The 12735-nt window shown below is 39.1% G+C and overlaps 1 protein-coding gene and 1 long non-coding RNA gene across 5 annotated transcripts in view; one reads left to right on the top strand and one right to left on the bottom strand.

The window, feature by feature from the left end:
• The window catches only part of cap2 (cyclase associated actin cytoskeleton regulatory protein 2), a 229463-nt gene extending 221181 nt beyond the window's left edge, over positions 1-8282 (top strand). For all 4 annotated transcript variants that reach the window (XM_059653223.1, XM_059653221.1, XM_048556073.2 and 1 more), the window contains 2 exons: positions 821-961; positions 6969-8282. In XM_059653223.1, coding sequence (XP_059509206.1) covers positions 821-961; positions 6969-7052 — 225 coding nt within the window. In that variant the 3' untranslated portion in view covers positions 7053-8282. The remainder of the gene's footprint in view (positions 1-820; positions 962-6968) is intronic.
• A 20-nt stretch (positions 8283-8302) lies between these two features.
• LOC125464058 (uncharacterized) lies at positions 8303-12701 on the bottom strand. Its single transcript, XR_007249961.2, has 3 exons — positions 12612-12701; positions 10793-11343; positions 8303-8447 (listed from the first exon to the last, which is right to left on the bottom strand). It is a non-coding gene; the product is annotated as an uncharacterized LOC125464058 (long non-coding RNA).
• Between the last annotated feature and the right edge of the window lie 34 nt (positions 12702-12735).

The raw sequence follows: 12735 nt of genomic DNA, 5'->3' as shown, positions 1-12735 counted from the left end.
ATGCACTGACAGAAAATGAATTTCAGGCCCTAACCATCCACTAGTTTTACTAATTTATTAATTTTAGTTTCACTTTCATCTTGTTCATAATTCTCTCATGAAAACAGTTTTCCTTAACGTACTCTATGCGTACTTATAATGAATTTGAATATCTCAAAACACTTCTCAGCTTTCTTCTCTTCAAGGCAAAGAGTCCTAGTTTCTCCATTCTATCTCTACTTTGTGAATGCACCCTCTCCAATATCTAAACATGCATCTTAAAGTGTGACACCCAAAAGTGGACGCAATACTCCAACTATACTTAATCCAGTATATTGTACAAGTTCAATTTCCCTTCTCTCAACCTGTCATGCCACTTTCAACGACTTATGCAGATATATACCCAGGTCTATTTGCTCCTGCATTCCTTTTAGAATTGTGCTTTTTATTTTATATTGTCTTCCTGTGTTCTTCCTAGCAAATGAATCACAATATATTTCTCTGCATTGGACTTCATCTGGCACTTGTTGAAATTTTGCAGTTTCCTCACCACAGTTCACAATACTTCCCAGTTTCTTAATATCTGCAAATTTTGATTGTGCTATGTACGTCAAAGTCTAGGTCATTAATGTACAGCAGGAAATGGAAGGGTCTAAGCACTGAACCCAAGAGAACTCTGCTGCAAACCTTCACCCTTGCTGAAAAACTTCCATTAGCCATTAACCCTTATTTCTCTTCATTCAACCAATTCCATCTTCTGCCACCCTTTTTAACAGCCAGTGATTTTTAAAGCTGCTAACTTACAGCTGTATTATAAACTGTTTTATGTACTGCTTTTCAGGTCATGGGCAAAGTACCTACTGTATCTATAAACAAGACCGAGGGATGTCACATATACCTCAGTGAATTGTCTTTAGGATGTGAGATTATCAGTGCCAAGTCTTCTGAAATGAATGTTCTAATTCCTCAGGATGATGATTATGTAAGTTATAAACATTTAATTGTTTTATGTTTCTTGATATCTTTATTTTCAGGTTCTGACATTACAAAGGGTTCCAGATTAAACATTGAGGGGTTTTTTTTGGTTGATATCCTCCTGGTTACAGGTGTCATTAAAAGCACGTAGCTGAGTTCCCAAGATGCAAAGTTCTACACATAAAGTACTGAATTAAATGTTTGCTCCTTTTCCCAAAAGACTCTGTTGATTGGTCAAACTTGTTACACATGCTCATTTAGGGTGTTAGAGTATACACTGCCTGCATTAAAACAAACAAGTTTAGAGGTGGAGGCATTTAATCAGGCAGGAGAATAGGCCTCGGTTAAGTTAGGGACGGGATGGCCTTCCCATCAATCATTCTGCATTCACACCAATTGATGACCATTTAAGGACCTCATCCCGACACCACTAGCATTCAACCAACAGGTGGTGGGGCAGTCATCTTGAGAAACAACTGACTACCTGTGCCTGTTAGTATAGTTCACAAGATGGCCTTATTGTGAATGTTTGTTTGAACACAAAGATTGACGAATGAATTTTCTTGGAGGAGCCATTCTCACAGGTGCAAATGGAGCATTTGATTGCTGTTTTTATGAAGTTATAATTATTTATTCTTTCTCTGAACTGTTTCTTTCAGTATCTATTTATTTGTTTGGTTGAAGCTATGAGATGTGAAGTGAGGTAAAGCTTTTGTTATTGATATTTTAATGTCTCTGAGTAATTGACACTTCTCTGGGTTTCAAGAAAAACTTTTCTCAATTTATTTTTGAATGTGTTCTTTTGTTGAATGAGTCCCTTTTTTTGAATTGTTGTTCATGACTTGCTATTTTTATAACATAGCTTAACAGGCTCTGAAAGACGTGGGTTATGCAAGATGCCTGATAGAATTAGGCAAGATTTTTGGCAAGGTTCGATCTCTATGTTGAATCATCTCGCCACATCTGGTACCCTTTTCTCAAGTGGCATGATGAGATTCTCACTAGTCAGTGTCAAGTTCCTAATTGACACTATCATTGCGTGTTAAATGCCTTGTTAACAGCCCAACTGACCATGGACGCAATCTTACCAAACTTGCCATACAAACTTACTGTCAGGAAAACTAAACATGGAACCCAGACCAGGTTCTTGGTGCATTCAACTCATTGCCTCTTCCAAACAACCTCCATCTTGCCCATGGACAAATTGCAGAACAAGGCACAATCCATAGCGGACCCTTCATCCATGGAGGCATTATTGGGTGATCCTCAGGGCGGTGGAGGGGAGGGGAGGGAATGTTTTGCTCTGGTAAGGCAAAATATGCTAGAGGCAAGTTAACTAATCTCAGCTGGAACTTCAACAGTCGGAGGAGGACAGACATGTGAAGTTTGAGAGCCCAGCTAATTCTGCAGTCTCCTCAATGGAAACTATTGAAGGGTTTTTGTGTGACTCTACCTGGGCCACCTGGCGCCATCCTGCCTCTGTGTGAGGATGGGGCCCCTGGATGAGGCTCTGGACTCCTAACCCCACTTTTGTTCTGCCTTTAGTCCTGGGTTGATGGAAATCAGGAGTTGGCAACTCACCAGTAACCCCAGAGGGTACTGGGTCTGTGTCTTGATGACAGCTGCTAACCTGTTTATGGACACGGACAGTTGGTAATTGGGCTGGCTACACTACATGACAGACTACTGCATCGCTTCTGCTTCTCCATTATGAGGGCCAGTGCCTCCTATATGTCTGCCAGCCACTGCTGCCTTTCCCTAAGCTTCTGGATGAAGTCCTTCATCACCAACACCACGCCATCTCTTGCTAAGGGCTAAGCCTGTATCTGGTCTCCAGCAGTGTTCCAATTGCCAATGGCTTGGGAGTTCCTTCCTCACTCATCGGTGGAGCTATTGGTGTGCACGCTGATGAAGCCCACAGATGTCATTGTCCATGTTGCTCGTGGGTCCAGGAAGTAGTCTTGATGATGATCCTTCCAATTCCCTCAGCAAATTACAACATTTGAAAGACATTTGGACAGGTACAGGTATAGGAAGGGTTTCAAGGAATGTTGGCTAAATGCAGGCAAATGGGACTAGATTAGTTTAGGAAACCTGGTAGGCATGGATGAGTTGAACCAAAGGGTCAGTTTCTGGGCTGTATGACTCTATCATCTCATCTGAGTAGATCCAGGAACCTTTCTCTATGTGACAGGGTGGTCCTTGGGACAATGGGTGCACTTGTAAAACAAGAGACAGAAGTCTCTTCTATTTCTTATTGCAGTAAAGTAAAACAAGTCTCAAAGTTCTCATGTACATTCCTGGATCACAAAGCTGTATGGACGCAGCATGAATTGGTAACATGTACCCCTTGAATGTGCAAAATGCAACCTGCTTTTCATCCAGAAACCTACTGATTGTTTTACTTTATACTTGCAGTCGCTGGCTAGTAGTAATGCTTGACTCCTTGTAAATGTGACTTTTACAGTGAGATGACAAAGTGATATTTACTTGGGTGTTGGCACAGTGGTGTCCCTGCACCTCTGCAGGAACAGTCCCTGTCTTTTCCTGGTCCCTGTCATCCTTTCCTGACAGGGCGGGTGAGGTCATGGATGTCTGGCAACACCCACTCTGTAGGCGTTGTTCCGATCTGTTATGTCTTCTCCTTTAATGACATAAAGGGCAAAAGAATAAGGTGCAAGTAGGTACCATGGCTATTAAGGCTGGTTTTATTGGGGGTAGAGGTGTTGAGGTGTTTTGAGGAAATAAGGAAGCAACATTGGTGTATGGGTGTGGGAGACAATGACAGCAAATGTTTTGTGCAGCAGAAGGGATGTCAGAATATAAGTGGTGAGGGATGCGTGCAATTGATAAGTGTGAGGCAGCAAAGTGCATAGTATTGCGTATTCCCTGACAGAGCACAGAATATCATTCACTTTCTTGCTGCACAGTCCTTCTCACCCTGGAGATGACTCTGACCAGGCTAGCATGGTACGGTGATTTGGCCTTCTCTGCCAGACTTCTGGGAAAAGGATTCCTCTCCTCTCCATCATCTGTGCACAAGAACCTACAGGTTCCTCTAGAGAAGCGCGATGCCAACTTCGCCTTCTCCAACATCTCTGCTGACTCCTTTCAGAGCTGAGCAGGTCAGAGAAGTGCAGTAGGTTTTGGAAAATTACATATTGGTGAGGGTTGTTGGTTTTAGGGAGGATCTCTGCTGAACAGAGAGTCGCTCCAAGAGCGGCACATCATAAAATGGTACTGAAATTGTGTACGATTCTCGTCACAAGACCTGAAATATCAATTAATGCAATACATTTGGTTAAGATATGGCGAGAAAACTCACATGGTCACATGGTGAGAATAACTCCACAAAACCCAAAGCAATTTGTGGTTTACCAAAAACCCTAAAGATTCCACCTTATGTTGCTATTGAGGGTATTGGGTAAATGAGTATACAGGATGTAGGGGATCTATGGAGAGAGCATGGATTAAGACCTTTTGAACATGCTTTGCAAAAGCTTCCCAGGTCCAGAGTATAGTTAATGAATCCACTTAGTATTCATAAATCACATGTATTATAGTACCTGGCCCAAATCTATCAAAATTGTAGGGAGGGAACGAGATGCCTACCCCTCACATTGGAGCTGACCAGATCAGCAGTGCAGCTTGTGGGCTCACTATCCAAACCCTTATTCCATGCTGGTCAAAATTGCCAACATTAGGAATCGGGATTCGAATCCTTTAAGTGTATCCCACCCACTATATTTAAAGACTATTGTCGGACAAATGCCGCAAAATCTAGTTTACAATCGGAACTAGGCCACTCTGGATGAAAATCACTTCCTACTTTCATTCCTAAGTATAAGGGTATTTGGAATTCTGTTTCTAAAAGGAACTGGATGCTAACGCAAGACTGAGATTGGCTGATTTTCGAAAGATAAGTCTATAGATACGGAATCAGGAGTTAAGAAATAGATAAGACATAACTTAATTGAATGGGAAATTATTGAGATTTAGATTAAATGATGCTTAAATTTGCAAGTTTAATGTAAAAATATTCATCAGTGGTTTATTCATAATCCAGCTCCAGACCTTTCAAGATTAACATTTATGAGGAAATATGTTCAGATAAACAGCAACTACCACTTATGTTTTTGATAAAATGCTTAAGGACGTAAATTTATTGGTAAACAAATTTATCTCAGATCTTCAAAGGCATTATTTTAAAGGCAATAATTCCATTTTTAACAGATATAGGATAACAAGGTTTAGATTTTACAAGTCATGACTTGTTCATGACAAGGATGTACAGAATTGGGGTACAGAATTGTTTCACCCCATCAGATTTTGTATTTATTAAAAAGTCTTGAATATAAAACTGACGTTGACCTACAGTCTCAAAGTTCTCATGTACATTCCTGGATCACAAAGCTGTATGGACGCAGCATGAATTGGTAACATGTACCCTTTGAGTGTGCAAAATGCAACCTGCTTTTCATCCAGAAACCTACTGATTGTTTTACTTTATATTTTTCTTAAACATAGCTTTAGGCATCTAATATTAGATAACAGCAAACTAAATCTCCGTAGTTCGTGGTTACAATTCAAAGCTACTGGCTGGAATTTGTAAGTTTCTCCATTTTAAAAATATTTTCATGGATCTTCACTACTTTTCGAAGAAGTTATTCTTTTTCAGAAGAAATTATGTTTAGGGGAGTTCAGTTACTCACCATGAAATGAAAACATAAAAATTTCTGACTTAAAACAAACTCCAATGAAAGCTTCTGATACTTAGTTTGTGCTAAATTACAATATAGTCAGTACTCTGCTATTGTCATGGTTCTGAACATTGACACCGAAGAGTAAAGAAATGCAAAACTAAAAAAAGGTCAATAGTCCAATCAGTCAGGCCGACTGAACATAACATTGTGTGCACAATCTGTAAGTTTGACATTCCCTCTAGATAATGAAAAATGACTAATGAACCCTTATTTTAGTTTCTCCATTTTGTTTACTTTTGGTTTGGGTAAGCTTGAGGAGCTCTTGCATGGTTCGCCTCTTCCTTATTTTTATTGGCATGCCATTCTATTTAAAATTAACAGATAGCGCTGTCACCTAAACAACATAGAATGGAGTTTGAAAGAAATGCTTTAAGCATTGGTAAGATCATTCCAGAGTAATCTTTACCCTGTGCAACAAGTGTCCAAATACTGACCCTGTTAATCTGATATGCGAAACCCAGACATCTCAGCCCCGTTTCCACTTAATTTTGAACTTCATTTTGTGTAGCTGCTGTACTTTCAGGAGAAAGAAATAAAGTGTTATTGGCACATTTGGGATTAAGATAGGAAGCATACTTTTGGAGTTCAGGACCGGACCTGTTTGCAATTTGTGAGCCTGAAGATTTGGCAAGGTACTTAATACTTTAGTATTTCCATTGCAAATTAAAGGACCCAAGACCAATTTCTGCAGTGTGATTTAATTATTTTTAATCACTCTGTGTATACATGCTGTGACACATTTCTGTGGCAGATGGGACCTGAAGTCAAACCTTATGATCCAGAGAATGGGACTCTTGCTGTACCAAATGCTCCCTGACAAGGCACCAAAATGTATAAAGTTATTTCTAATCAACCTGTTCGGACATATTATGACACACCACAGGTGTGACTCGATTCTGAATCTTCATACTACCACTGCACAACAAGATCCCCATGGACTCGTCATAGAATATAAGAATACAAATTTAAGTAATGAATCTACTGCAACCAAGTCATGCCAAGGCAAAAAGCTGGACAAAATGGATATATGTTTGAAAGAGACATTTGCAAGCTTTCAGATGAAAGGTCTTTCAAAGAGCTTACATAGAAGCAAAAGGGGCCATATAGACATCTTCTATGCTGTATGATTATATCCCCTGCCATTTGCTTCTGAGAATTATTGGTAATCTGTTGTCATTTAAATGTTATCTGGCAGAATTATTTCAAGCGTGAAATTGAATTTACTAACAGGATTTTGTTTCTTCTTTGTAGAAGGAGTATCCAGTCCCGGAACAGTTCAAGACTGTATGGACTGGTTCAAGGCTATTTACTGAAGCAGCAGAGAATGTTGGTTAACTGCCAAAGTTACAAGCTGTTCTGTAATTCATGTGTTTTATTCTAGAATTATAGTTCACCATGATGCAATTTTACACTTCGTGTAGCCATAGCATATAATACCACAGTAGTCAGACACCTTGCAGTAGCTGCATTACATGTAGAGGTGCAATGATTGATGGTCTTACTGGCTCTCTGTTTTTAGCAACTGTGGGTTATGATGCTTGTATATATTTTTAGTGTAATCAACACCTTTGTACTTTTTGAGCTTTGTATGACAAAATCTCACCCAGTTCTTTAATCAGTTTAGATATCCCAGGATTTAAGTTATTCAAAATCATTGCACCTGTTGGTTGAAGTCAATTTTGTTATTGTGCATCTCACCAGAATTCCTTTTAATGTAGAAAAAATGTCATTTGTGCCTCTGTTTTATAATCTCCATTTAAGGCTATCCCAAGAACAACAAGCTTTCACAAATAGTTGCTGTGATACTATTTCAGTTAACGTTCCATACCTTTTGTTTGTGTTGCCCATAAATTGCCCAACAAGGTTTTCTTTGTCAGGGTGAATGTTGCCCTTTCAGGGATGTTGCCATGGACTACAGATTGTAGTTTTAATAACCAATATTTTTACATATCTTTGTTAATGCATTTCTGATTTCCTCAGTTTTGTTTTGTACACGAAAGTTGCCCAATGTTAAGTCTAAATATGTAGTTTATAAAGTTAGGTAATGCCTGTCTTTTCATAACATGTTGATATAACATGATAGTAGGTAATAGCTTAGATGCAAGCCACTTCTGTAAAAGTAGGTTTTAACTTGTCCTCTGTAGGCTTTTACCTTAATGGCCAGGCCATTTCAAAGTAAATGGCAGAAATAGATCAAAGTCTCCGATCCACTCATCTATATTGATAAGTGTCATACATATGCAGTAGTCAGGTCCTGGCAGTGACATTACAATGTAATGGCTTCTATAACCTCATGTTATGCAGGTACCAAGATGTCCTCACCCACAGTATTGGCAAGATAAATGCAGACTTCTACTGTTCTAAGTTTCAAAGTTAATCCTTGACAATATTTTAGTGTAGAAAATAGATACAGTTTGTTGCACCATAATATTGCAGTTGTTCCTGTTATGAGCTTATTTTTGAGGAATTAGTTACTGTAATTTGTAATATCACTAGATGATTTGAAGACTATTGTCATGTGTCAAAAGGAAGGTGTTCTGCAAATAAAAAACTTGAAAATTCTAATTATCAATGTGGACCTTTATTATTTCAAGTTTGAAAGTTATGGCAAATATTACCAATTAACCAAATTTGCCTCACTTGTGTTTTTGGGATGTACAAGATTTGCTTTTGAGATTTTGAATCTCAAGTGTAAAAGATGATGATGCAAAATACATTGTGTGTCACGATCTATGGAGAGAAAGAAAACAAGTTAGCACATTAGGATGGAACATTCAACAGAATTGGATGAAATTCATATTCTCAGTTCATGAAGCTTAACATTATAGTTTGAGTTTTTTCAGAAAGCCCCAAAAAATTCTAAGTGGTTAGGCGCACTGTTTCAGGATTTAACAAAGCAGTATCCAGCTAGTCAAACTCCTTTAAAGGGTAAGCACTGCTGTCACTTAGAAACATGGTAGTAAGTTTGCTGGAAACAATGTAGCTCCACTGTTGCATAACATTATTATATTCTAAGTACTGCTGTGATGTTTTCCCTATTCAAAAACAATACTCCCTCCCCTTCCTTGCCTCCCTCCTATCCTTGCTATAGCATCTGTACCCTTGAAACATTGAGCTGCCACGCCTGTCACTCCCTCAGCCATGCTTCTGTAATAGCTATGATATCCCAGTCCCATGTTCCCATCCATGCTGTGACTTCATCTGCCTTACTTGTCAGGCCTCTTGCACTGAAATAAATGCAGTTTCATTCATCAGTCTTCCCTCATTCCCTGCTGTGCTTTTGCCTGCCTTGTCTATTTAACTTGCTTTCTTTAACTTCTGCACCAGCCTCAACCTTCTCTCTTGTCTCACTACTGCGTTATTAAAACACAGTAGTTTCAGCAGAGTAAAGTTGAACAAGATAATCTAATGAATGTCTATGATTTAACCTCAATCATTTTTGATTCTAGCCCCACTCTCAAAAACACACAGACAAGCAGATACAGTTAAGGGATAAATCAAAAGACAAAAATCAATGAGATGCAGCTGAACAGTTCACTTAAATTGTTCTACAATTTATAATCTCATATGCACACAGGATTGTATCTTCCTTGGCTTCTGAAGACACCATTGCATGCAGCTGTTTTCCAATAGGCTCTAAGGAATATTCACTTAATGCTTATAACTGAGATTCTATTCTCCAAACTTTCACTAAGTTGATAATAAGAGGTTAACCAGGGAGCAATAAAACCTCTGTTTTGTAGATTTGAAATCCACAATCCTTTTAATTTAAACACAGTTCACAAAAAATTCAAGTTTTGATATCTTTGTTAGACTGGTTGTTTCCCTACAAGGTCCCAGTTATTAGCCATTTGTTTGAGTATAAAATGTCTAGAGTATTCTTTGAACAAAAATCAGCCAGCAATTAACTTTCAGGTTTGGCCTCATTAGCAAATATCAATTTAGCTGTTTTCTCTTTTTTTTGAAAATGATAACTTGCTGCTTACAGTCCAAAGGTCAACTTCAGCTCTCAGCTCAGTGTTCTCAGCTCCAAAAAAAATCAGCAGGAATTCTAACATGTAGCATAAAGAACAATTTTTCTACAAGAATAGTAGTTAGCCAATAGTGCTTTTAGGTTGCAAAAGTCTTAGAATATGATGTCTTCTTGTCATATCCTTTTAGCTGTCAATTGGTAGTTGGAATTTTTTTTTAAAAAGTTAATGTTCATGGGTATTGTGGTATCAAGTATCTCCTAATTGTGTACATTTTAAATGATTAAAATGTTTTCATTTATTAAGATTATTTAATTATGATAAAGAGTATTGTTAGTGGCTTGTAGACTTGTACCATAGACAGGAATAAAATGGTCATTTTCCTCCTGCACAGAATGGTTTGAGGTATATGAATTACATATAGCAAAAGAAAACAATTGTAAACATAAAGATTTGTTTTTTTTAAAGCAAGAATTGTTGAAATAAAGGGTCAACAGTCTTTCAGATAAAGCAGCAGCCAATATCACAAACAAAACAATGAATCATAGACTTGTTATAAGTCAAACTCAACTCCATTCACATTGCAATGTTACAAGATCAGTAACTGCAGCTCTATAAAAATCTTGCATTTTCGTTCAGAATTTTTTGGTGAAGGGAATAAATGAATCGAGCATTGCAACGTTCCCACCCAGAACAACTGCAGTTTTTTTTTCCTCTATGATTCTGCCTAAGGCATTAAGAGTCGAGATACAGTCTAACTCAACAAAAAATATTTGCACAGAAAATTGTGTCACATTAAAGAACGTTACAAAAGTAGTGTGAGAATACAAGTTAGACACTGAACACTTCCCCAAAACTAGGAAATAATAACTCTTATAGGAGTGTAACATGAGCTATGGTGAGATTTGTGGCAGAATCAGACAAGTTAGCCAAGGTCACTTTTGATGTTACGAGCATCTCGCTGCATCTTTTTTTTTAAGTTTTTCGCAAGCAGCATGCGAGTTCCTTGCCACATAGTGACGAACGGACAATTGTTAAATGACTTGCTGACAACTCAATTTAACTCACCTTATTAATATTCAGCTTCCTATCTTATCAACTCACCATACAAGCTAAACGCTGGAAGGGTCCCGATCCGAAACGTCAACTTTCCTGCTCCTCAGATGCTGCCTGGCGTGCCGTGTTCCTTCAGCTTCACACTGTATTATCAGTATGTAGCAACTTTATCTCACCGCTTGCTCCGGTCAATCTCCACGTTGGACACTGGGCACCAATATCTCAGGCACACTCCATGAGCACAGGCCACATTCACCCATTTCCATTGATATTGGTATCCAATATGTGCCAGCCTCAAAGCACATGTCCAATCCAGTTACAGCATGCCCACGCACTTCCATGCTGCACCTTGGACTGAATTGGCAACTATCATTTTAATGTTGCAGTAAGAAACTTTGCATTCAAGGATATGCACTCAACTCAATGATCAGGCTGCAACTCCAGGTTTTTCAGTCCCGGTCAGAGGGTATACTCCCTTCGACAAAACCTCATTACTCACAGCATCCCTCGCTTGCGTTACCTTGCCTTTTTGAGCTTTACCCGCTCAGCCAGAGAAACCAGGCTCATATTGTTACGGACTTGCCTCGCTGTCTTTAGCACTAATAAAAGAAATAGACTGTCATGATTTTCAGCAGGCTTCAGTCAAGGATAACCTTCCCTCAAGGGGCCCCATCCCATTAGGTCAAAGGCAGACTCTGATATCAACTCAAGGTAGTTAGAGTCAGGGTGCTCTTCACATAAGGGATGATGAGTTGAATGTTGGATAGCCCACCACCCATCCTGAGCCTTTCTGGCCTCTGGGGCTTTCATTCCAGGAAGAAAGCAGACAGAGTCAGAAATTGAGAGGTGAGAGGCAAATAAATTTCAGATGCTGGAATCCAAAGTAGACAAACAGTAGCCTGTAAGAACACAGCAAGCCAGGCAGCATCTGGAGGAAAGGAGAAGTCAATGTAACTGGGTTACACAAGTTACTTTTGGTGGCAGTGGAGAGGTGTCCCATACAAGTGTCTGAGGACATGCACAGTTAGTGCTGAATTACTGGTGAGGGACAGAGTGTAAGGGAGGGTGTTTCAGGCAATAGTAATTCATAGAGCATGAGCCTTGATGAGAGATGGGTACTGTAGCAATTGCAAGTTATTGGAAAGGAGATGGTAGAACGTAAAACAAGGTCATTGCTTTCTTCCTACATTACTGTACATTCCTCCATAAGGCACAGACTGCTTTGTCCTGGCTGGCATGTCTAGTAACCACCACTTTAGATGGTCAAACCTCCTAAGTGAAATATTTATAACCCTGTTATATTTTTCAATACAGTAACTGCTATGGTCATGTCCACTGGAACCATTTGAGAAGACTTGGGGAGATTCACTGCTTGGTATCAGTCCAATCATTGATATCAGATGGGGAAGGATACTGAAGTGATGCTCAACCTTGATAAACAATACAGTTTTACTACACAGCATTTAACATCTAGTTATATCTGAGTTATACTACTGTTCTTTGCATGACCTCAGATGAGACCTAAGAGTAAGTACACATTATTGTCAATTAGTTTTCGATCATATGTAGACTTAGCACAAAACTGAAGTACTGCTTTAGCTCCCACCATTATAGCCTTAAGAATGAAGCTTATCTCGTGATCTCAGTAACCCTTTCAGGTACTGGTTTATGTAAGCTGATGCTGATCCACCACACTCTCAATCAGTAAGCTAATTTTTTTCACATCATGCACCTATCTCGTTCTTGCTACTGAAATAGCGTTCTTAACATCTCATTTGCTCTACAAAATATCAGACCAGATATATGCAGAGAAATGTTAATTTAGTTCTTGGGAGGTCCGGATATTAAGAGAAAACCAAACACATACCGAGCTTGACTGATTCCACCAACAACTCTCCACACACACTCCCACACCCTGGGGCAGCTGATTGACAGCAGAAGCTTGCGCTCCGCCTACTCACCACGTGATCCATCGCCAAGCTCGTCCATTC

The sequence above is a fragment of the Stegostoma tigrinum genome, chromosome 2 (assembly GCF_030684315.1).
Source record: "Stegostoma tigrinum isolate sSteTig4 chromosome 2, sSteTig4.hap1, whole genome shotgun sequence".
Lineage (NCBI taxonomy): Eukaryota > Metazoa > Chordata > Chondrichthyes > Orectolobiformes > Stegostomatidae > Stegostoma > Stegostoma tigrinum.
The sequence above is the reverse complement of the archived record's forward strand: the minus strand, read 5'-3'. Positions and strand labels throughout refer to the sequence as shown.